Here is a 23939-nt window from a genome sequence, read left to right as displayed (position 1 = left end):
TATAAATTAGTGTCTCGTTGTATTGTTACTGTTTATTGTTTACTTTGCTTAACTATTTTTAATTTGCTTTATGTATTGTATTGTTGTATTGTGTTCTGAGGCTTCGGCCTGTGTAAGCCGCATCGAATCCTTCGGGAGATGCTAGCGGGGTACAAATAAAATAATAATAATAATAATAATAATAATAATAATAATAATAATAATAGTATTATAATTAAAGAAGGGAAAGGAGGGAGGAAGGAAGGGAAGGAGAGGGAGAGACAGAGGGGCAGATGGAAGGAAAAGAAGGTGCTTGCCCAGAGTTGCTTGGGGGCCTCATAAGCTTTAATTAGAATTAGCAGCCCGGTTGGACCTGGTTCCAAATTCGAACTTGTATTAGTTTTTATTCGGAGGCCAAGAAAATGAGGCGCAGAGGCATCGATGGGTCCCCGCTGTGTGTTTGCTGGGCGGATCCGAATGCCAAGGCCTCCTCAGTCTGCTTGGTTGCTGTCCACCTTCAGCCCTTTGCTGGCCAAGAAGGCGTCTGGCTTGGGCTCCCTCCCCAGGAAGTGCACCAGCATCTCTGAGGCATCCAGGGAGCCCCCCGGGCGCAGGATGTCACGGCGGTAGTCCAGACCCACCTGCAGGGGAACAGAAGGGACAAGCCGGTGGTCCTCATTGAGGGCAGAGGGAGGTAGGCAGGCAGAAGACCCTAACCCCATTGTCCTCTCCACCAGCCTCTCACGCCGGTCCTTCCCCCTACTGCAGTGTTTCTCAACCTGGGGGTCGGGACCCCTGAAGGGGGTGTCAGAGGGGTCACCAAAGACCACCAGAAAACACAGTATTTTCTGTTGGTTATGGAGGTTCTGTATGGGAAGTTTGGCCCAGTTCATTCGTTGGCAGGGTTCAGAGTGCTCTTTGATTGTAGGTGAACTATAAATCCCAGCAACTACAACTCCCAAATGTCAAGGTCTATTTTCCCCAAACCCCACTACCTTGGCCATTCATTATGGCTATTACATTTGGGCATATTGAGAATTCGTGCCACATTTAGTCCAGATCCATCATTGTTTGAGTCCACAGTGCTCTCTGGATGTAAGTGAACTACAACTCCCAAAACTCAAGGTCAATGCCCACCAAACCCTTCCAGTATTTTCTCTTGGTCATGGGAGTTCTGTGTGCCAAGTTTGATTCAATTCCATCGTTGGTGGAGTTCAGAATGCTCTTAGATTGTAGGTGGACTATAAATCCCAGCAACTACAACTCGCACAGGACAAAATCAGTACCCTCCTCCAATCCCACCAGTATTTAAATTTGGGTGTATTGGGTCTTTGTGCAAAATTTGGTCCAGTGTATGAAAATACATCCTGCATATCAGATATTCATATCAGATTACTATTCATAACAGCAGCAAAATGACAGTTATGAAGTAGCAATGAAATTAATTTTATGGTTGGGGGTCACCACAACATGAGGAAGCGTATTAAGGGGTCGTGACATTAGGAAGGTTGAGAACCACTGCCCTACTGGATAGTTAGGCTAGCATGTCTGAGGAACACACCCCTTTTATGCAAATCCCTCTCCTCTCCTCTGTTCAACATCTTTATTAATGACTTAGATGAAGGGCTAGAAGGCATGATCATCAAGTTTGCAGACGACACCAGATTGGGAGGGATAGCCAATACTCCAGAGGACAGGAGCAGGATTCAAAACGATCTAGACAGATTAGAGAGATGATTGGCCAAAACTAACAAAATGAAGTTCAACAGGGACAAATGCAAGATACTCCACTTTGGCAGGAAAAACGAAATGCTAAGATACGGAATGGGGGACGCCTGGCTCGAGAGCAGTACGTGTGAAAAAGATCTTGGAGTCCTCGTGGACAACAAGTTAAACATGAGCCAACAATGTGATGTGGCGGCAAAAAAAGCCAATGGGATTTTGGCCTGCATCAATAGGAGCATAGTGTCTAGATCTAGGGAAGTAATGCTACCCCTCTATTCTGTTTTGGTTAGACCACATCTGGAATATTGTGTCCAGTTCTGGGCACCACAATTCAAGAGAGATATTGACAAGCTGGAATGTGTCCAGAGGAGGGCGACTAAAATGATCAAGGGTCTGGAGAACAAGCCCTATGAGGAGCGGCTTAAGGACCTGGGCATGTTTAGCCTGAAGAAGAGAAGGCTGAGAGGGGATATGATAGCCATGTATAAATATGTGAGAGGAAGCCACAGGGAGGAGGGAGCAAGCTTGTTTTCTGCTTCCCTGGAGACTAGGACGCGGAGCAATGGCTTCAAACCACAAGAGAGGAGATTCCATCTGAACACGAGGAAGAACTTCCTGACTGTGAGAGCCGTTCAGCAGTGGAACTCTCTGCCCCGGAGTGTGGTGGAGGCTCCTTCTTTGGAAGCTTTTAAACAGAGGCTGGATAGCCATCTGTCAGGGGTGATTTGAATGCAATATTCCTGCTTCTTGGCAGGGGGTTGGACTGGATGGCCCATGAGGTCTCTTCCAACTCTTTGATTCTATGATTCTATCCTCTGACACATCTCAGGGACACCCCCCCCCCTTTTATGCAAACCCCTCTCCATCCTCTCCTCCTATCCCCTTCTTCTTCTTAAGACTGACACTTCTCAGGGACACGCCTCTTGTTGAAATCCCCCTCTTTTCTCCTCCAATCCCCTTCTTCTCACGGACCTGCCCCTTCTCCCAAGTTCCAGCCTCTGAGTTCTCCATGCTTGTTCTCCTCCAGTGAGAATGGAGAGAGGCAAGGTGTCTCCAGCGAGACAGATCATTAGATAACTAGGTCCTCGATCACTTTCCTATGTAGAAATATAGTTCTTGAATAAAGGCTTTTACAATGAAGGGAGGGAGGAAGAAGGGAAGGAAGAAAAGGGGAAGCCACACCTTGGGGTTGAGGATGCCCTCCTGCTTGAAGCGGGTGCAGAACATGTCCATGGAGAAGACCTCGCTCCAGAGGTAGCCGTAGTACTGGGCGTCGTAGCCCCCTGCTAGGTGCCCAAAGGAAGCTGGCATGTTGGTCCCTGTGAAGAGAAAGGAAGGAGGATGATCCTCTGGATGGACAGCTTCATTAGGACTATTGTTATGTTTATTGATACCCTGCTTTACCTCTCCCAAAGGACAATCAAAGCTGCTATGTAACCATTATTTATATTACAATGTATTATTATTACATTTGTTTGAATTGTCGAAGGCTTTCATGGCTGGAATCACTAAGTTCTTGTGGGTTTTTTCGGGCTATATGGCCATGTTCTAGAGGCATTTCTCCTGACGTTTCGCCTGCATCTATGGCAAGCATCCTCAGAGGTAGTGAGGTCTGTTGGAACTGGGAAAAGGGTTTATATATCTGTGGAATGACTGGGGTGAGACAAAGGACTTTTGTCAGTGTGAATGTTTCAACTGACCACCTTGATTAGCATACAATGGGCTGACTGTGCCTGGAGCAAACTCTTCTTGAAAGGTAATTAGATGTCCCTGCCTGTTTCCTCTCTGCTGTTTTTGCTGACGTTTCGCCTGCATCTATGGCAAGCATCCTCAGAGGTAGTGAGGTCTGTTGGAATTAGGACAATGGGTTTATATATCTGTGGAATGGCTGGGGTGGGGCAAAGAGCTCTTCCCTGCTGGAGCTAGGTGTGAATGTTTCAACTGACCACCTTCATTATCATTTGAAGGCCTGGCTGAGGCAGGGAACGTCTTTTGTTTAGAGGTGTTAAGATGTGCCTTGTTGTTTCCTCTCTGCTGTTTTGCTGTTGTAATTTTAGAGTGTTTTAATACTGGTAGCCAGATTTTGTTCGTTTTCATGGTCTCTTCCTTTCTGTTAAAATTGTCCACATGCTTGTGGATTTCAATGGCTTCTCTGTGTAGTCTGACATGGTGGTTGTTGGTGTGGTCCAGCATTTCTGTGTTCTCAAATAATATGCTGTGTCCAGGCTGGTTCATCAGGTGCTCTGCTATGGCTGACTTCTCTAGTTGAAGTAGTCTGCAGAGCCTTTCATGTTCCTGGATTCGTGTCTGGGCAATGCTGCGTTTTTATATGATTTTTTATATGATGTGTTATGTACTAGTTGTGGATTGTTTTAATTGTGATAACTGTTTTTAACTATGGTTTTGTATATTATGTGTAAAGTGTATAGGCATCAAATTGTGCCTTTTTTGTAAGCCGCCCTGAGTCCTCCCTCAGGGGTTGAGAAGGGCGGGGTAAAAGTACCTGTAATAAATAAATAAATAAATAATCCATTCATCGTGCCCTTGGTCAGCCCCTCTTCCATTTTCCTTCCATTTTCCCCAGCATCATTGACTTCTCCAAGCTTTCCTGTCTCCTCATGATATGGTCAAAGTACTTCAACTTTGTCTCTAGTATCCTTCCCTCCAATGAGCAGTCGGGCTTTCTTTCCTGAAGTATGGACTGGTTGGATCTTCTCGCAGTCCAAGGCACTCTCAGAACTTTCCTCCAGCACCACAGTTATTATTATTACATTATATTATTATCCTGCACAAGTTTGCAGTCCTCATTGACGACTTAGGCAGATGAATGAGTTGGCAGGAAAACCCTTCTCCCATTGGCCTCTATGCCTGCCAGTTCTCTCCTCTAATCCTCTTCTTATTAAGTCTGTCACTTCTCAGGGACACACACCCTTTTATGCAAATCCCTCTCTATCCTCTCCTGTTATCCCCTGACACTCCTCAGGGACACACTCCTTTTCATTCAAATCTCTCCAATTATATTGATACTTCTCATGAACACACTCCTTTTAATGCAAACTCCTCCCTTCTCTCCTCCTATCCCCTGGCATTCCTCAGGGACATGCCCCCTTTTAGGCAAATCCCTCACCTGGGGTGGCCGGGACGCACAGGATCTCGTCGCACAGTCGGGCGTACTCCTCTGCAGGGTCAGCACCGGGCCGCGTGTGCAGGGCTTGGTCCACTTTGGCCAGCACAATCTGCCGCAGGTTGAAGAGCCCTGGGGGGGGGGGGGCAGGGAGGAAGGAAAAGCAGAGGGGGATTCTGGGACAGCGCCCCCAAGACCAGGCTGTCCTACCAGGAGGTCCCGCCCCTAAGACCAGGCTCTGCCCCAAGACAGGCCCCGCCCTAACACTAGGTCCTGCCCCAAGATAGGCCCCACCCCCAAAGAGAGGCCTCACCCTAACACCAGGCCCCACCCCCAAAACCCATCCCAAGAGCAGGCCCCGCCCCCAAATACAGGACCTGCTCACAAGTGCAGGCCCCATCTACAAGATGGGACCCCACCCAGAAGACCAGACCCCGCTCCCAAGAGGAGCCCCCCCCCCCCCAGGAGTTCTGACCAGCATTGGCCTGCCGGGAGCGGATGAGCTGGTCCATGAGCACCTCAGGGAGAACCTCCCCGGTGCGGTGGTGCCGCGACATGCGCCGCAGGGGCTCTTTCTCCCAGACCCAGTTCTCCAGCATCTGTGAGGGCGCCTCCACAAAGTCGCGCTCCACGTGAGTCCCACTGAACATGGCAAACTCCACCTGTTGGGGGAGGGGGTGGAAGGGTGAAGGGTCAGCACAACACCAAAAAGGACCCCCCTCAGGATCCCCCCCCCCCCCGTATCATGTCATGTCATTATGACGTCATCGCATGTGGACCAACAGGAGAGATAAATATATCATAAAGTGGGGTATAAATATAATAATAATAATAATAATAATAATAATAATAATAATAGACACCCCCCCCCCCCAAAAAAAGGGCATCCAGTTCAATCCCCTTCTCCCTGGAAGAAAGGCTCAATCCAACCCCTTCTGACAGATGGCCACCCAGCCTCTGCTTCATAGCAATAAGAAGAAGAAAGGTACAATCTGATCCCTCCCGACAGATGGCCCTCCAACCCACCTGGGAGCAGAGCTGGTGCATGACGTGCCCGAACTCGTGGAAGTAGGTCTCCACCTCATCATGTTGAAGGAGAGCTGGGGCCTGAGCTGTGGGCTTGGAGAAGTTGGCCACCATGGCGGCCAGTGCAGCCTGGCGGCGACCGTCCGGAAGCAGGCAGCCCGGCTGGAGGCCGAAGCAGGCCGCGTGGCCGTACTTGCCCTCCCTACAGAAGGACAGATTTGCATAAAAGGGGGGAGTGTCCCAGAGAAGACTCAGGGTATAGGAGGAGATGGCAGCGAGGGATCTGAATACAAGGGGGCGTATCCCTGAGAAGCATCAATAAAACAAGAGGGATTTTGAATACAAGGGGACATGTTCCTGTGAAGAAGGTGATTGGAGTAGTGGGTAAAAGAGGGATTTGCATAAAAGGGGGCGTGTCCCTGAGTTGTCTAAATAAATGTTTATTTGAGAAAAATTTACAGTTATATAGACATATACTATACATTTCCCCCTCTTTTATTTACATTCACCCCTGTGCTCCCCTTCTCCAGAGCCATCCCTGAGAAGCAAGGAAAGGGATTAGAAAGGAAGATACAGAGGGATTTGCATAAAAGGGGCATGTCGCTCAGCAGTGTCAGTCTGACAAGAAGAACAGGACAAGATAGAGAGGGATTTGCATAAAAAGGTGCATGACCCTGAGAGGTAGCTTTGCAAGGAACGGGATTGGAGAGAAAGATAGAGAGGGATTTGTATAAAAGGGTGTGTGTCCCTGATGAGTGTCCAATCTATATCCTGCTGCTTGATTGGATTGAAGGGGATGACAGGGATTTGCACAGAAGGGGGTGTGTCCCTCGAAAGAGAGGCTCACCTGGGGTGCAGGTCCAGGTAGAAGTGACCCAGGGCGTCCCCGGAGGCGGCGTCCCGGACGGAGTAGAGCCGGACATCGGGGTGCCAAGCAGTGGGAGCACCCTCTCCTCCTGTCTCCAGATGGAAATCCAGGCCCAGCAGCTCCTGGTAGAGGCCCAGCAGGCCCTGGGTGACAGCCTCCAGCGGGAAGAACTCCTTGAGGCGCTCCTGATCCACACTGAAGCGCGTCTCCTCCAGCAGGTTCATGTAGAAGCGCAGGTCCCAGGCCCAGAGGCGGCCGTCAAAGGGCAGGCCCCGCCCCTCGCACTCCGCCCGCTTCAGCTCCAGCAGTGCTGCACGCTCACGCTCTCCCAGTGGAGCCAGCTGGCCTGCCAGGTCATCTGGGGGTAAAACAGGGATCAGCAAAGGTCACGGGGGCCATGCATGGGGAAGCCCAGCAACTGGACTGGCCCCAGGACCCTGTGATATATCTCAACTCTTTTATTCTACTAGCTTGGGGACCCGGCGCTGCCCGGGTTATTAGAGAAAGTGGGTAATGGCGATTCTGTATGCCAAGTTTGGTCTTTATTGGTCATTGGATGACGGTTACATTGTTTTCAGGAAATGAGTGAAGGTACTTGAAGTCCCATCATCCATGGTCCACCCCCCTCCAAAGAGCAGCAGGATATAGAGTGGGTCATGGGAGCTCTGTGTGCCAAGTTTGGTCTTGATCAGTCATTGGATTAGGGTTGCAGTGGTTTCAGTACATGAGTGATCAGAACACTGGGAGCAGTGCCTAAAGACCTTGGCCTGTACTTAAATGCAATTGGCACTGACAGAATTACCATCTGTCAGCTGCAAAAGGCCATCCCTCTGGGATCTGAACACATTATTTGCTAATACATCACACAGTCCTAGACACTTGGGAAGTGTCCAATGTGGGATCCAATACAACATCCAGCAGAGTGATCTTTTTGCTGTGGATGAATCCTGTTGTGTTTCAAATAATAATAAATAGGGCAGGGACGGACTGGATGGTCTTTGGGGGTCCCTTCCAACTCTGGTGCCCTGTGATACACACACATATATCTCAACTCTAGGATACGCACCCAGGAAGTGTCCCACAGTTTTCCGGTCCTTGGCCATTGTCATCTCCAGGGCGAAGTCAGCGTGAGTGGGAAAGCCCAGCAGGGAGGCCTTCTGCGCCCGCAGCTCCAGCAGCTCCTTCAAGATGCGAGAGTTCTCCTGCAAGGGACGGGAGGGACGGTCAGCACTGTGGCCACCTTTGGCCCCCGACACCTAACTCAGACCCCAGCCCACCTCCTTGCAGCGGGAGTTGAAGCACTCCTCCATACGCTTCCGGGTCTCCGGGACATGGCACTTCTTCATGAGGGGGAAGTAGTGCGGGTACTTGAGGGTCACCTTTAGCCGCCCATCCTCCGTCTTCTCCAGCGAGGACAGGAAGTCCTCTGGCAGGCCCCCTGCAGGAGAAAGGAGGAGGGGCATGCCCCTTTTTATGAAAATCCCTCTCCCTCCTATTCCCTTGACTCTTCTCAGGAAAACGCCTTCTTTTATGCAAAAAGCCTAGACTACTGCAACGCTCTCTACATGGGGTTGCCCTTGAAGACGGCCCGGAAGCTTCAATTAGTCCAACATGCAGCAGCCATGATTCTAACAGGAGCGGAACGCAGGGAGCATACAACCCCACTGTTGCTCCAGCTCCACTGGCTGCCGATCTGCTACCGGGCTCAATTCAAGGTGCTGGCGTTGGCCTTTAAAGCCCTAAACGGTTCCTGCCCAAGCTACCTATCTAACCACATCTCTGCCTATGAACCCACCAGGACTTTGAGATCTTCCGGGGAGGCCCTGCTCTCGATCCCGCCTGCTTCTCAAGCACGGTTGGCGGGGACGAGAGATAGGGCCTTCTCGGTGGTGGCTCCTCGGCTGTGGAACGCCCTTCCCACGGACATTAGGCTAGCACCATCTCTAATGGTATTCCGCAAAAAAGTGAAGACCTGGCTGTTCAAGCAGGCATTCGAATAACTGGCGCAATGATTGGCAATGAACATAGGAATTGGAACAATGGATGACGAATCTGGATTATGTTTTTGATAATGAGACGACTGTGATCAGTTATCGTAGTAAGTGTTTATTGATTGGGTAATGTGTTAGGTTGTGAATTGTTATATTTGCATTGAATTATTGCTGTTTTTATTGGTTGTGAACCACTGTGAGTCGCCTTCGGGCTGAGAACAGCGGTATATAAGTAAAGTAAAGTAAAGTAAAGTAAATAAATAAATACATTCTCCTCTCTCATCCCCTCCTATCCCCTGACACTCCTCAGGGACACAACCCATTTCATGCAAATCCCACTCTCTCCTTTCCTCCTATCCCCTTACTTGCTAGACTACTTCTCAGACATACGCCCCCATTTATTCAAATCCTTCTCTCTCCTCTCCCCCAATCCCCCCCCCGACACTTCTTAAGGACACCCCCCCCCCCTTCATTCAAATCCCTCGTTATATTGATGCTTCTCAGGGACATGCCACTTTTTATTCAAATCCCCCTCCATTCTCTCCTCCAATTCCTTCCTCTTTTAGGCTGACACTTCTCAGGGACACACCTCCTTTTATGAGCCCACACCAAGCACCTGAGATCTCCTGAGAGGATGGAGAGGGTCAAGATACTTTCCAGTGAGCTAGAGAAGTCAGCTTGTGAGATCCTGTGTTGAATTTCCTGCCTAGAAATGTAGTCCCCTACAATGAAGTCTGATCTGGCCACAGTGGTCCACGCTCTTGGTACATCCCGTATAGACTACTGCAACGCACTCTACGAGGGGTTGCCCTTGAAGACTGCTCTGAAACTCCAACTGGTCCAGCGAGCGGCAGCCAGACTGCTTACCAGAGCGACATACAGGGAGCATACCACCCCCCTGCTGTGTCAGCTCCACTGGCTGCTGGTTCAATTCCGAGCACAATTCAAGGTGCTGGTTCTGACCTACAAAACCCTTTACGGTTCCAGTCCAGCGTATCTGTCCAAACGTATCTCCCTCTATGTCCCACCCCGGAATTTGAGATCATCTGGGGAGGCCCTGGTCTCGACCCCACCGCTATCACAAGGGAGGCTGGTGGGGACGAGGAGCAGGGCCTTCTCAGTGGTGGCCCCTCACCTGTGGAACTCTCTCCCTGAGGAAATTAGGGCATCAACATCCCTCCTCTCCTTCAGGAGGAAGGTAAAGGCGTGGTTGTGGGACCAGGCCTTCGGGCAATCTGATAATTAGACATGGACAGCCAGATGGATAGGACTGAAAGGACTGACAATTGTGGAATGGGAATTTAAACTATGAGATTGTGAAACGCTGACCGTCAATGAATTTTGTATTGGTTTTTATTGCTTTTATTGGTTTTTATGGTTGTGTTTGCCTATACTAATTACTGTTTTCTGTTAACTGTTATTGCCAGAATGCTGTTTTGTTAACTGATGTTATTGTCTTTTGCTGTATGTGATGCGGGCATCGAATTGTGCCTTGCTTTTGTAAGCCGCCCTGAGTCCCCCCCGGGGTGAGAAGGGCAGGGTAGAAGCAACCGAAATAAATATAAATAAATAAAATAAATAACTCTTTAATGCTTGCAGCTTCACATGATTTGAAAGAATGCAGGTCTGCCTTACCCAGCTCTTCCCTGGAGAAGGGCAGGAAGGTAGTGTCCTCATTGAGGTTCTTGTTGAAGTCAATGCAGAGGACGCTCAGCCTTTTCTTGATCTCCTTGATTTTCTGAAAGACATACAGAGGCCCCAAAATATTATGATATAATGTATATAACGATATATTGAAACAATACACCAGGACACAAAATATTATATTGCACGATTATATAATAATACAAAAGATAGTATAATATAATAAGGATAATATAAAATAATATAAAGATAATGTAACAATATAATGATAAAATATAAAAGTATAAAGAAAATATATTAATATAAGGATACAATAATAGACTACAATACAACGATAATTTAATATAAGAATATAATACAAAAGTATAACGGTAACATAATATAATGACAAGAATATGGTATAAGTCTATAATAATATATCGTATTTTAATTTAATAACCCGGGTACTGTAATCCCATCATTCGTGGCACATCCTGCCCTAAACCGTTGTAAAGTGGGTCATTGGGCCTCTGTGTGCCAAGTTTGGTCCTGATCTGTCATTGGTGTGGGCCGCAGTGCTCTAAGGTAGTGAGTTGAAGTAGTGCAAGTCCCGTCATCCATGGTCCATCCTCCCTCAAACTGCACCAGGATGTAGAGTGGGTCTTGGGGGGGGGGGGGGGGTCTGTGTGCTAAGTTTGGTCTTGTTCTGTTCATTGTTGGGGGCCACAAGGCCTCAAACTCTAACCTTTTCCCTCTCAGCCACTTCAGAATGTTAGAATGTTGATACTGGCCTATTAGAAACCATATGCACATTATACCACAGTGGGACCCATTCAGAATGTTAGAATGCTGAGGCTGGCCAATCAGCAAGCATATGCAATTTATACCACAGTGGCAACCAATCAGAATCTTAGAATGTTGAGGCTGGCCAATCAGAGACCTTATGCAAATTGTACCACAGTGGCAGCCAATCAGAAAGCTGCCACATACACCTACGTCTGCCTTCTGCATACATACATACAAACATTCACTTTTATTATATACTATCTTGGGGACCTGGCGGTGCCCAGGTTATTTGAGAAAGGCATTGTGTGCCAAGGTTGGTCTTTATCAGTTATTTATGTGGCTCACAGTGCTCTCAGGAAGTTAGTACAGGTACTGCGAGTCCCATCGTCCATGGTCCACCCTCCTCCAAACTGCAGTAGGATGTAGAGTGGGTCATGGGGGCTCTGTGTGCCAAGTTTGGTCTTTATCAGTTATTTATGTGGCTCAGTGGTCTCAGGAAGTGAGTGGAGATACTTCAAGTCCCATCATCCATGGCCAGGCCTTGAAACTGCACCAGGATGTACAGTGGGTCATGGGGGCTCTGTGTGCCAAGTTTGGTCTTGGTCAATCATTGGATGAGGATTGCAGTGGTCTCAGGAAGTGAGTGGAGGTATTTCAAGTTCCATCATCCTTGGTCCCCCCCCCTCCAAACTGCAGTAGGATGTAGAGTGGGTCATGGGGGCTCTGTGTGCGAAGTTTGGTCTTTATCTGTCTTTTTGGGAGGCCACAGTGGTGTGTGGTATCTGAAGGTTTGAAAGTACTACAAATCCCATCATCCATTGTCCACCCTCCCCCAAATCTCACCAGGATGTAAAGGAGGTCATGGGGCTTATGTGTGCTATTTCTGGTCTTGATTAGTCATTGGGATGAGGGTTGCAGTGGTCTCGGGAAGTAAGTTAAGGTACTTCAAGTCCCATCATCCATGGCCTGCCCTCATCCGAACAGCAGTAGGATGTAGAGTGGGTCATGGGGGCTCAGCATGCCAAGTTTGCTCTCTATCAGTCTTTGTCGAGGGCCCCAGTGGTCTTTGGGAACCGAAGGGTTTGAAAGTACTACAAATCATCCATTGGTCGTCCTCCCCCAAACCTCACCAGGACGTAGAGGGCATCATGGGGGTTATGTGTGCCAAGTTTGGTCCAGGTACGTCACCCATATGGAAGTTGCCACATACACCACCACATACATACATACATACATTCAAGTTATATATATTGTCTATATATTGGCTATTTGTGTGTATGTGTGTGTGTATGAGAGATAGATAATAATAGACTTCAATTGGGCCCCAAAGGGCATCCAGCCAAGCCGCGTTCTGAACTAGTAGTAATTTGTAAGTCAGATGTCAACAACTCAGGGACGGCTTGTGTGTATCTATCTATCTATCTATGAATGAGATAGACACAGTATCCTAGACTTGGAAGGGCCCCCCAAATGCCATTCAGCCCAGCCTTGTTCTTAACTTGCAAGTTGGGTGTCTGTAACTCAGGAATGACTTGTGGGTGGGTGTGATAGACATAGTATCCTAGATATGGAAGGGACCCCTGAAGGCCATCCAGTCCAGCCCCGTTCTTAACTAGGAGTCATTTGCAAGTTGGATGTCTATAACTTGGGAATGGCTTGTGTATGTATGTATATATGTATATGATATAGAGATAGTATCCTAGATTTGGAAGGTTCCCTCAAAGGCCATCCAGTCCAGCCCTGTTCTGAACTGGGAGTCGTTTCCAGGGCTGATGTTTGCAACTCAGGGATGGCCTGTGTATGTTATATATCCCAGACGTGGACGACCCCCTCGAAGACCATCTAGCTGGGCCCGGTTTCTTTTCCCTTTCCCACCTGCTGGGTCTCCTGCGGGAGGTGCAGTCCGCTCCGCCGGCCCAGCTTGAGCAGCCTCTCCAGGTACCGCTTGGCCTCCGAATTGAGGGGTCCGCCATCATCGCCCAGCTTCTCCTGGAAGGAAGGGAGGAAGGGAGGCATGAGAGCCAAGAGAGGCAAGCCCAGAGTCTCCCTTTCCCCTTCTTACCTGGAGCCAGAGGAGGCGCTGGTAGACATCAGCCCGCATACTGGTCTCCACGTCGAAGGCCGAGAGGGCTTTATCAGCCTCAGTGCTGGCCGCCCGGACCGCCTGGCAGGGGGATACATGCTGCGGGAAGTCCAGCAGGTTCCGCTGCCCTGAGACACAAGCGCCACCCAAGAGTGAATGAAACCCCTTCCTTCATGCAGGAAAAGCACCCTCAAAGCATTCTAATAATAGTAATGATAGTACTGATAATGAGAGCACCTCTTCACCCACCGGTGTAGTGTGTTTCTGCGTTGGCCAGGGCCTGGAGGGTGTTCTCGCAGGAGACCTCCTCGCGCTGCAGGGCTGCCACCGCGTCGTAGGTCCTCTTGCTCCGCGCAATCAGCTCCTCTGCACTGCTCCGGATCTGGGCGGCCGTCAGGTCCCAGCGCAGCGCCAGGCCTCCAGTGGAGGAGGAGAGGGGTGCTGCGGCGGGGGGGCCCTCTCGCACAGGATCTGGGCACAGGCACACGGCTCACAGTTAATGACCATGGGGCTGGGATGGGTGGCCTTTGGGGGGCCCTTCCACACCCAGGATACTAGTTCTATCACTCACATACATTAGGCCATCCCTGAGTTACAGACACCTGACTTACAAACGAGTCCCAGGTAAGAACAGGGCTGGACTGGATGGCCTATAGGGACCCCTTCCAAACCTAGGATAATCTCTCTCTCTGTCTATCTCTCTATCTATGGATATACACACAGCCCAACCCTGAGTTACATACATATGACTCCTAGTGAAGAATGGGGCTGGGCTGGATGGCCTTTGGGGACCCCTCCCAAGCCTACGATACTATATTCATCTATATCTATATATAGCAGCCCCCTCAATAGTAGTCATGGGCGATTTCAAACTCGGCCAAGAGTACAAAGTCCAACAAGTTCTTTGCTTGCCTTGCAGACAATTTTATGGTCCAGAAGGTAAAAGAGGCAACAAGGGGATTTGCTACTCTCAATCTAATCCTAACAAACGATGATCAATGCAGTAGAAGTGGTCGGATCGTTTAGGGGCAAGTGACCATATGCTCCTGCAGTTTGAGGTACAAAGGAAGGCTGAAACGAAGACAAATCAAACCTGCATTCTGGACTTTAGGAGAGCTGACTTCCGAAAAATTAAGGAAACACTGAGCAGCATTCCGTGGATGCTGATACTAAAAGACAAGGGAGTTACGGATGGATGGGAGTTTTTCAAGAATGAAATACTCAAGGCGCAATTGCAAACAGTGCCAACAAAGAGAAAAAATAATAAAAGAAATGCAAAGAAGCCAGAATGGATGTCCAAAGAACTTCTAACTGGGCTAAGACTCAAAAGAAACATGCACAAGAAGTGGAAAAAGGGAGAAATCACCAAAGAAGAATGCAAAGAATAACAAACTCCTGTAGGCCAGATCAACTACACCCAAGAGTATTGAAGGAACTAGCGAAAATAATTTCAGAAACTCTGGCAATCATCTTTGAGAGTTCTTGGAGAACGGGAAAAGTACCAGCAGATTGGAGGAGGGCCAATGTGGTCCCAATCTTCAAGAAGGGAAAAAAGGCCGACCCAAACAATTACCATCCGGTCAGCCTCACATCGATACCAGGCACGATTCTGGAAAAGATAGTTAAAGAACTGGTCTGCAAACACTTAGAAACAAATACGGTCATCACTAATAGTCAACACGGATTTATCAAAAACAAGTCATGTCAGACTAATCTGATCTCTTTTTTTGATAGAGATAAAAGCTGGGTAGATGCGGGGAATGCCATGGATGTAGCATACCTGGATTTCAGTAAGGCCTTTGACAAGGTCCCCCATGACCTTCTGGCAAACAAACTAGTCAAATGTGGGCTAGGCAAAACTACGGTTAGATGGATTTGTAATTGGTTAAGCGAACAAACCCAGAGGGTGCTCCCCAATGCTTCCTCTTCATCCTGGAAGGGAATGACAAGCGCAGTGCCGCAGGGTTTTGTCCTGGGCCCAGTCCTGTTCAGGTTCTTGATTAATGACTTAGATGAAGGGTTAGAAGGCATGATCATCAAGTTTGCAGACGACACCAAATTGGGAGGGATAGCCAATACTCCAGAGGACAGGAGCAGAATTCAAAACGATCTTAACAAATTAGAGAGGGGTTAAAACTAACAAAATGAATTTCTATAGGGACAAATGCAAGATACTCCACTTGGTCAGAAAAAATGAAATACATAGATACAGAATGGGGGACTCCTGGCTAAACAGAAGTACATGTGCTTGCTGATGGACTTTTAAAAACTTAGTGGCCTCAACTGCTCCATTTCAAATGAAATGCAAAGATACAGAATGGGGGACAATGCCTGGCTCGAGAGCAGTACATGTGAAAAAGATCTTGAAGTCCTTATAGACTACAAGTTAAACATGAGCCAACAATGTCATGAGGCAAAAAAATCCAAAAGGATTTTGGCCTGCATAAAAAGGAGTATAGTGTCTAGATCCAAGGAAGTCATGCTACCCCTCTATTCTGCCTTGGTCAGACCACACCTGGAATCACGCTGTCCAATTCTGGGCACCACAATTGAAGAGAGATATTGACAAGCTGGGATGTGTCCGGAGGAGGGCAACTAAAATGATCAAGGGTCTGGAGAACAAGCCTTATGAGGAGCGGTTTAAAGAGCTGGGCATGTTTAGCCTGCAGAAGAGAAGAATGAGAGGAGACATGTATAAAATGTGAGGGGAAGTCATAGGGAGGATGGAGCAAGCTTGTTTTCTGCTGCCCTGGAGACTAGGACGCGAAACAATGGCTTCAAACGACAGGAAAGGAGATTCCACCTGAACATGAGGAAGAACTGCCCGGCTGTGAGAGCCGTTCAGCAGTGGAACTCTCTGCCCCAGAGTGTGGTGGAGGCTCCTTCTTTGGAAGCTTTTAAACAGAAGCTGGATGGCCATCTGTCAAGGGTGCTTTGTATGCAATATTCCTGTTTCTTGGCAGGGGGTTGGAGTGGATGGCCACCTGAACATGAGGAAGAACTTTCTGATTGTGAGAGCTGTTCAGCAGTGGAACTCTCTACCCCAAAGTGTAGAAGTAGAAGAACTTTATTTTTCTACCCTGCCTCCATCTCTCCAAACGGACTCGGGGCGGCTTACATGGGGCCAAGCCCAAAACAACATACAATTAAAAACAGAACAATAACAAATTAAAATAGCATAAAACAGCATAAACAATAATAAACAAACATCAAAAGCAATAGCAGACTGATTTTGGAGGGGTGGGGGGAGAGGCCACTATGCAAACTGATTAAAGGATAGGGTGGTTTAAAAAGGTGGATAGAAACATATAGTAGCATAGGAAATAGCATGGAAACAGAGCAATTAAACAGGATCAATTCGCTTTAACTTAAAAATATAGTAATGTAATATAGGAATTCAGATTCAGGTCATGATACAGGTCATCTGTCACAGGAGTCGTCAGTCAAATGCACAACAAACATGAGCTGGATGAGGACCAACAAGCTGAAATTTAATCCTGACACGACAGAGGTCCTCCAGGTCAGTCGCTTGGCCCAACGGGGTATAGAGTGGCAACCTGTGTTTGATAGGGTTACACTCCCCTTGAAGACACAGGTCTGCAGTTTTTAATTCCTTACGGAATGTGGGTACGGAGGGTGCAAGCCTAATCTCCCTGGGGAGTTCCAGAGACGAGGGGCCACCACCGAGAATGCACTTTCTCTCATTTAGTTTCAACAAACTGAAACTAAATCCAGACAAGACAGAGGTACTCCTGGTCAGTCGCAAGGCCGAGCAGGGTATAGGGTTACAGCCTGTGCTGGACGGGGTCGCACTCCCCTTGAAGGCGCAGGTTCGCAGCTTGGGTGTGACCCTGGACTCATCGCTGAGCCTGGAGCCCCAGGTTTCAGCGGTGACCAGGGGAGCATTTGCACAGCTTAGGCTCGTGCGCCAGCTGCGCCCGTATCTTGGGAAGTCTGACTTGGCCACGGTAGTACACGCTTTGGTCACATCCCGCCTCGACTACTGCAACGCTCTCTACGTGGGGCTGCCCTTGAAGACGGCCCGGAAGCTTCAGCTAGTCCAACGCGCGGCAGCCATGTTGTTAACAGGAGCAGGGCGCAGAGAGCATACAACGCCCCTGCTGTCCCAGCTCCACTGGCTGCCGATCTGCTACCGGGCCCAATTTAAGGTGCTGGTGTTATCCTACAAAGCCCTAAACGGTTCCGGCCCAAAATACCTTGCAGACCGCATCTCGGCCTACGAGCCCACGAGGACCTTGAGATCATCCGGGGAGGCCCTTCTCTCGGTCCCGCCTGCCTCACAGGCACGTCTGGCGGGGACGAGGGAGCGGGCCTTCTCGGTGGTGGCCCCCCGGCTGTGGAACACCCTCCCTGCTGAAGTTAGACAGGCGCCCTCCTTGATGGCCTTTCGTAGGAGTCTGAAAACATGGCTCTTCGAGCAGGCCTTCAACTGAGTGCTATCATTGGAACGACACTGGAATGGACTATGACTATGAAATCGACTATGACCCCAGGATTTGACGAAGCGGATTTTTAGCATAAGTATGTGTTGTGTAGTATTGTCGTGATTTTCTGTACACTGTCTTTTCTATGTTGTTGTTCACCGCCACGAGTCGCCCTAGGGCTGAGAGTGGCGGTCAATAAATGCAAGAAATAAATAAATAAATAATAAATCCCTACCAACCACGCCTGTGACGGGGGTGGGAGCAAGAAAAGAGCATCCCCGGAATATCTTAAGGACCGTGTGGGCTTGAAGATAGGCAGGTCCTGAACTGTTTAGAGCTTTATAGGTAATAACCTGCACCTTGAATTGGGACTGGAAACTTATCGGTAGCCAGTGGAGATATTTAAACAGGGGGGTTGACTGCTCCCTGTAATTTGCTCCAGTTAACAATCTGGCCGCTGACCTTTGCACCAGTTGTAGTTTCTGAACCGTCTTCAAGGGCGACCCTATGTAGAGTGCATTACAATAGTCCAATCTTGAGGTAACTAAAGTGTGGACCACCATGGTCAAGTCAGACTTCTCGAGGTACAGTCGCAGCTGACGCAGAAGTTTGAACTGTGCAAAGGCCCTCCCGCCCTCTGCCGATGCCTGAGCATCAAGTGTCAGCGCTGAGTCCAGGAGGACCCCCAAACTGCAGACCTGTGTCTTCAAGGGGAGTGTAACCCCATCAAACACAGGTTGCCACTCTATACCCCGTTCGGCCAAGCGACTGACCTGTCTTGTCAGGATTAAATTTCAGCTTGTTGGCCCTGATCCAGTTCATCACAGCAGCCAGGCACTGGTCCAGGATCCGAGGGGCTTCCTTGGATTTTGGTGGAAAGGAGTAATAGAGTTGCATGTCATCTGTGTAGAGATGACAACGAACTCCAAAACTCCAGATGACCTCACCCAGTGGTTTCATGTAGATATTAAAAAGCATGGGGGAAAGAATAGAACCCTGCGGGACCCCATAGGTCAAAGGCCAGGGGTCCGGTCAGGTATCCCCCACCTTCACCAACTGGGTGCAGCCCTCCAGAAGGAATGGGGGCACTGCATTCCAAAGAGCCATCCCAGAAGGATACCATGATCGATGGTATCGAAAGTCACTGAGATGTCCAGGAGAACCAACAAGGTCACACTCCCCCTGTCAAGTTCTCTGTAGAGGTCATCCACCAAGGCAACCAAAGCAGTCTCGGTACTGTGACCAGGCCTGAAACCAGACTGCGATGGGTCCAGAAAATCGGTTTCGTCCAGGAATCCCTGGAGTTGAGAAGCAACCACTCGTTCCAGAATCTTACCCAAAAAAAGGGAGATTTGAGATTGGCCGATAGTTGTTCGATATTGATGAGTCAAGAGATGCCTTTTTAAAGAGCGGTCTCATGACTGCCTGTTTTCGGCATGGTGGAATTTGCCCTTGCTCCAATGAAGCATTTATTATCTTTTACAACCAATCGGCCACCCCTCCTCCAGCAAGTTTTATAAGCCACGACGGGCAAGGGTCTAGTGCGCATGTAGTCGCCCTCACCGCTCCAAGGATCCTGTCCATGTCATCAGGCTGCACCAGTTGAAATGAATCTAATAAGATCGAACTGACCGATGCCTCGGTTACCTCACCTGACAATGTAAGAATGTTGGCGTCCAGATCGGAGCATATCTGAGCGACTTTATCTGCAAAATGATGCGTGAACTCGCTGCATCAAGTGATTGGATTGTCGAGGAGCTCCTCCATCCCAGGAGGGTGGGCATAGTCACCCAGCTTGTCCAATCAGATTTTGGTAATACAAGCTAGAACGGCCTTTTCTTCCAGGACCAAGTCCTGGATAACTCCTGTTTTACCGTTGACCTTAAGCCTAGGGGGTCTGTCATTATTATTATTATTATTATTATTAACTTTATTTGTACCCCGCTAGCATCTCCCGAAGGACTCGATGCGGCTTACAAAGGCCAAAGCCTCAAAACACAAACATAACAATACATAACCTAATGCAAATTAAAAACAGTTAAAGCAATATTAAACAACAAGTAATAAAACAATACACCAGGACACAATAAAACTGGGCCGGGCCAGAGTAATGGGTACAAATTAAAAGTGCTGATGTGACAGGTGATATGTGAGGATTATAGGGTAAGTGCAATGTGCCAGCAATCTTAATTTCTAATAAAGTGCTTCTGGGACTTGTTGTTGGAGTTTTCCTATTCTGGAAAGGCACATCGGAACAGCCAGGTCTTCAAGTTCTTTCTAAAGACTGCCAACGTAGGGGCCTGTCTAAGATCTTTGGGGAGGGTATTCCAGAGTCGAGGGGCCACCACAGAAAAGGCCCTGTCTCGCGTCCCCACCAGACGCGCCTGCGACGCAGGCAGGACCGCGAGCAGGGCCTCTCCGGATGAACGAAGTGAGCGCGTGGGTTCATAAACGGAGATGTGGTCACGCAGGTAGGAAGGTCCCAAACCGTTTAGGGCTTTGTAGGTAAGCACCTGCACCTTAAATTGGGCTCAGAAGATAAACGGCAGCCAGTGGAGCTCCTTGAACAGGAGGGTTGAACTCTCTCTGTAAGGAGCACCAGTTAACATTGTGGCCGCTGCCCGTTGGACCAGTTGAAATTCCCGAGCCGTTTTCAAGGGCAGCCCCACATAGAGCGCATTACAGTAGCCCAATCTAGAGGTGACCAAGGCGTGGACCACCCCGGCCAGATCAGCTTTTGCGAGGTATGGTTGCAGTTGGCGCACGAGTCTCAATTGTGCAAAAGCCCTCCCGGACACCACCGACGTCGGAGCCTCAAGCGCAAGTGATGAGTCCAAGAGAACTCCCAAACTGTGGACCTGTGACTTCAGAGGGAGTGCAACCCCGTCCAACACAGGTTGCCACCCTATACCCCCATCAGGTTTACGATCGACCAGGAGGACCTCTGTCTTGTCGGGATTGATCTTCAGCTTGTTCTTCCTCATCCAGATTAGACACAACGGCCAGGCACTCGTCCAGCACCCGAGAGGCCTCCTTGGAGTTAGGTAGAAATGAGTAATAGAGTTGTGAGTCATCTGCGTAGAGATGGCACCTAACTCCAAAACTCCGGATGACCTCTCCCAGCGGTTTCATGTAGATGTTTAAAAGCATGGGAGACAAAATAGAGCCTTGCGGGACCCCACAGGTCAAAGGCCAGGGGTCCGAGCAGGCATCTCCCAGCTTCACCATCTGGGATTGACCCTCCAGGAAGGACCGGAGCCAGGACAAAACCATGCCCCCAAGACCCATCCCAGAGAGTCAACCCAGAAGGATACCATGATCGATGGTATCGAAAGCCGCTGAGATGTCCAAGAGAACCAACAGGGTCACACTCCCCCTGTCCAGCTCTCTACGGAGGTCATCCACCAAGGCGACCAAAGCTGTCTCGGTGCCGTGACTAGGCCTGAAACCAGACTGACTGATCTAGGTAGTTGATGTCATGTAGGCTAACCGGCTTAACTTGCCTCAGGGTTGCAAGAACTTTGTTGTGCTTCTCCTTGAGTTGATGAATTCAACCAGATCCTCTCCTCCTCTCCCCCCCCCCCCCACTACCTCAATGGTCTCCCCCCGAGTCGGGACCCTTCCCCCCCACACACACACCCAGGGTAGGCCAGGGCAGTAGTAATATATAACGGGGTAAGTCAACTGTCTGATCCCAGGGAATCAAAATATATCCTGTTCAAGGAGCACCACTGGCTGCCGTTTATTTTCCGAGCCCAATTTAAGGTGCAGGTGCTTACCTACAAAGCCCTGAACGGTTTGGGACCATCCTACCTGCGTGATCGCATCTCTGTCTACGAATCCACGCGTTCACTTCGATCATCCGGAGAGGCCCTACTCGTGATCCCGCCTGTGTCGCAAGCGCATCTGGTGGGGACACGAGACAGGGCCTTTTCTGTGGTGGCCCCCCGACTCTGGAACACCCTCCCCAAAGATCTTAGACAGTCCCCTACACTGGCAGTCTTTAGAAAGAACTTGAAGACCTGGCTGTTCCGATGTGCCTTCCCAGAATAGGAAATCTCCAATACCAAGTCCCAGAAGCACTTTATTAGAACTAAGATTGCTGCACACCGCACACTGCACTTGCCTTATAAGCCTTATATACCACCTGTCACATCAGCACTTTTAATCCTATACCCATTACTCTGGCCCGGCCCAGTTTTATTGTGTCTTAGTGTATTGTTTATTGCTTGTTGTTTATATTGCTTTAATTGTTTTTAATTTGCCTTAGGTTTTGTATTGTTATGTTGTGCTTTGAGGCCTTGGCCTTTGTAAGCCGCATCGAGTCCTTTGGGAGATGCTAGCGGGGTACAAATAAAGTTTAATAAATAATAATAATAATAATAATAATAATATCCTGGTGCAATGCTTAATGGAGCGGGGGTTTCCTGGAGAAGCGAAAGGAGGGAGTCATCTAAAGTACTGGAGGGATTAAAAGGCTCCTATGGAGGCTCTTAAACAGAGGCTGGATGCCCATCTGTTGGGAGTGCTTTTAACGCGATTTTCCTGTTTCTTGTCAGGGGGTTGGACTGTTAATTTTTATTTTTTGTATGTATGTATTTTATCTTTTATGATTTAGCTGTAAATCGCCTGGAGCATTCTCGGATGGAGGGCGATTAATAAGTTATTAAATGATGATGATGATGATGATGGATGGAAGGAAAGGTCTCTTTTAACTCTATATCTATATCATGGGACTTCTCTGGTTGCTCCAAAGCTCTAGGTGCTCTTACTGCCTATTACAGGGAAAACCAGCTGATCCCCAACCCATCTAAAACACAGACATGTGCCTTTCACCTTAAGAACAGACAAGCATCCCGAGCTCTGAGGATTACCTGGGAAGGAAGGAATCCCACTGGAGCATTGCAGCGCACCCAAATACCTGGGAGTCACTTTGGACCGTGCTCTGACCTACAAGAAGCACTGCCTGAACATCAAACAAAAAGTGGGCGCTAGAAACAATATCATACGAAAGCTGACTGGCACAACCTGGGGATCACAACCAGACACAGTGAAGACATCTGCCCTTGCGCTGTGCTACTCTGCTGCTGAGTATGCATGCCCAGTGTGGAACACATCTCACCACACTAAAACAGTGGATGTGGCTCTGAATGAGACATGCCGCATTATCACAGGGTGTCTGCGCCCTACACCACTGGAGAAATTACACTGCTTAGCCGGTATTGCACCACCTGACATCCGCCGGGAAGTAGCAGCCAATAGTGAAAGGACCAAGGCAGAGACATCTCCAGCTCATCCCCTGTTTGGGTATCAGCCAGCACGTCAACGACTTAAATCAAGACATAGTTTTCTTAGATCTACAGAGACACTCGCTGGAAGACCCCAGCAAGCAAGAGTCCAAAAGTGGCAGGCTCAAACCCAAATGAGAGACTCCCCCCTGGGCACACAGAGGTCTGGGCGACTTGGAAGGCGCTGAACAGACTGCGTTCTGGCACCACGAGATGCAGAGCCAACCTTCAGAAATGGGGCTACAAAGTGGAATCCTCGACATGCGAGTGTGGAGAAGAGCAAACTACAGACCACCTGCTGCAATGCACCCTGAGCCCTGCCACATGCACCATGGAGGACCTTCTTGTGGCAACCCCAGAGGCACTCCAAGTGGCCAGATACTGGTCAAAGGACATTTAATCAACTACCAAATCTGCAAAATCTGTGTGTTTTTTTTTCCTTTTTCTTTTTAATCTGTGTGTTTGTTTTGCTCTGTTAGAAGTGTAACACAATGCTTGCTGATGACACGATAAATAAATAAATGGGACTTCTGTGCCTCTCTAGGGTGAAAGGGGGCAGCCTCCAGACCTGCCCCTTGCTTTTCCCCATCAGGACAATGATAATACTACTACCAATAATAATAAGGCCCCTTCCTCACCTGTCGGGGGAGCCATGTGTGCTGCTGCTGCTGCGTCTGCTACTTCCGGTGCTTCTGCTGCCAATCCTCTGGTGGACCGCCCCCTGGCCTACTAAGAAACTCCGCCCCTTTTGACGACGGCACTCGGAAGTGTTGGGACAGCGCCACCCTCCCCGCGCCCTTTGGCGTCCTCCTCCTAACCTAACCTAAGCTTTTCAACCTGACATCTAGAGATAGACAAACTGCGCATGCGATCCCTTGGCAATTGCACTGACCGGGACTGCGCACGCGCTCTCTTCGAGGAAAAGGAGAGAAGGAAGTGGGCCTCCCGCGGCCCTTGCCACTGATTGACGCAGGCGCAAAAGCGAGTTCCGCCTCCTCTTC

General features: G+C 49.0%; 1 protein-coding gene across 1 annotated transcript; it reads right to left on the bottom strand.

Annotated features, from left to right (window-relative positions):
• Window positions 1-302: 302 nt before the first annotated feature.
• THOP1 (thimet oligopeptidase 1) lies at window positions 303-23898 on the bottom strand. The gene is made up of 13 exons (XM_060784716.2): window positions 23577-23898; window positions 13455-13676; window positions 13185-13333; window positions 12998-13111; window positions 10349-10451; window positions 8000-8160; window positions 7789-7924; window positions 6702-7080; window positions 5855-6056; window positions 5304-5490; window positions 4832-4960; window positions 2887-3023; window positions 303-620 (listed from the first exon to the last, which is right to left on the bottom strand). Exons 1-13 carry the CDS (start codon window positions 23590-23592, stop codon window positions 471-473), a joined length of 2085 nt encoding a protein of 694 aa, XP_060640699.2. The 5' UTR covers window positions 23593-23898; the 3' UTR covers window positions 303-470.
• Between the last annotated feature and the right edge of the window lie 41 nt (window positions 23899-23939).

This window comes from Anolis sagrei, chromosome X (genome assembly GCF_037176765.1).
Source record: "Anolis sagrei isolate rAnoSag1 chromosome X, rAnoSag1.mat, whole genome shotgun sequence".
Taxonomy (NCBI): domain Eukaryota; kingdom Metazoa; phylum Chordata; class Lepidosauria; order Squamata; family Dactyloidae; genus Anolis; species Anolis sagrei.
This window is presented reverse-complemented; position numbering and strand designations above follow the sequence as displayed.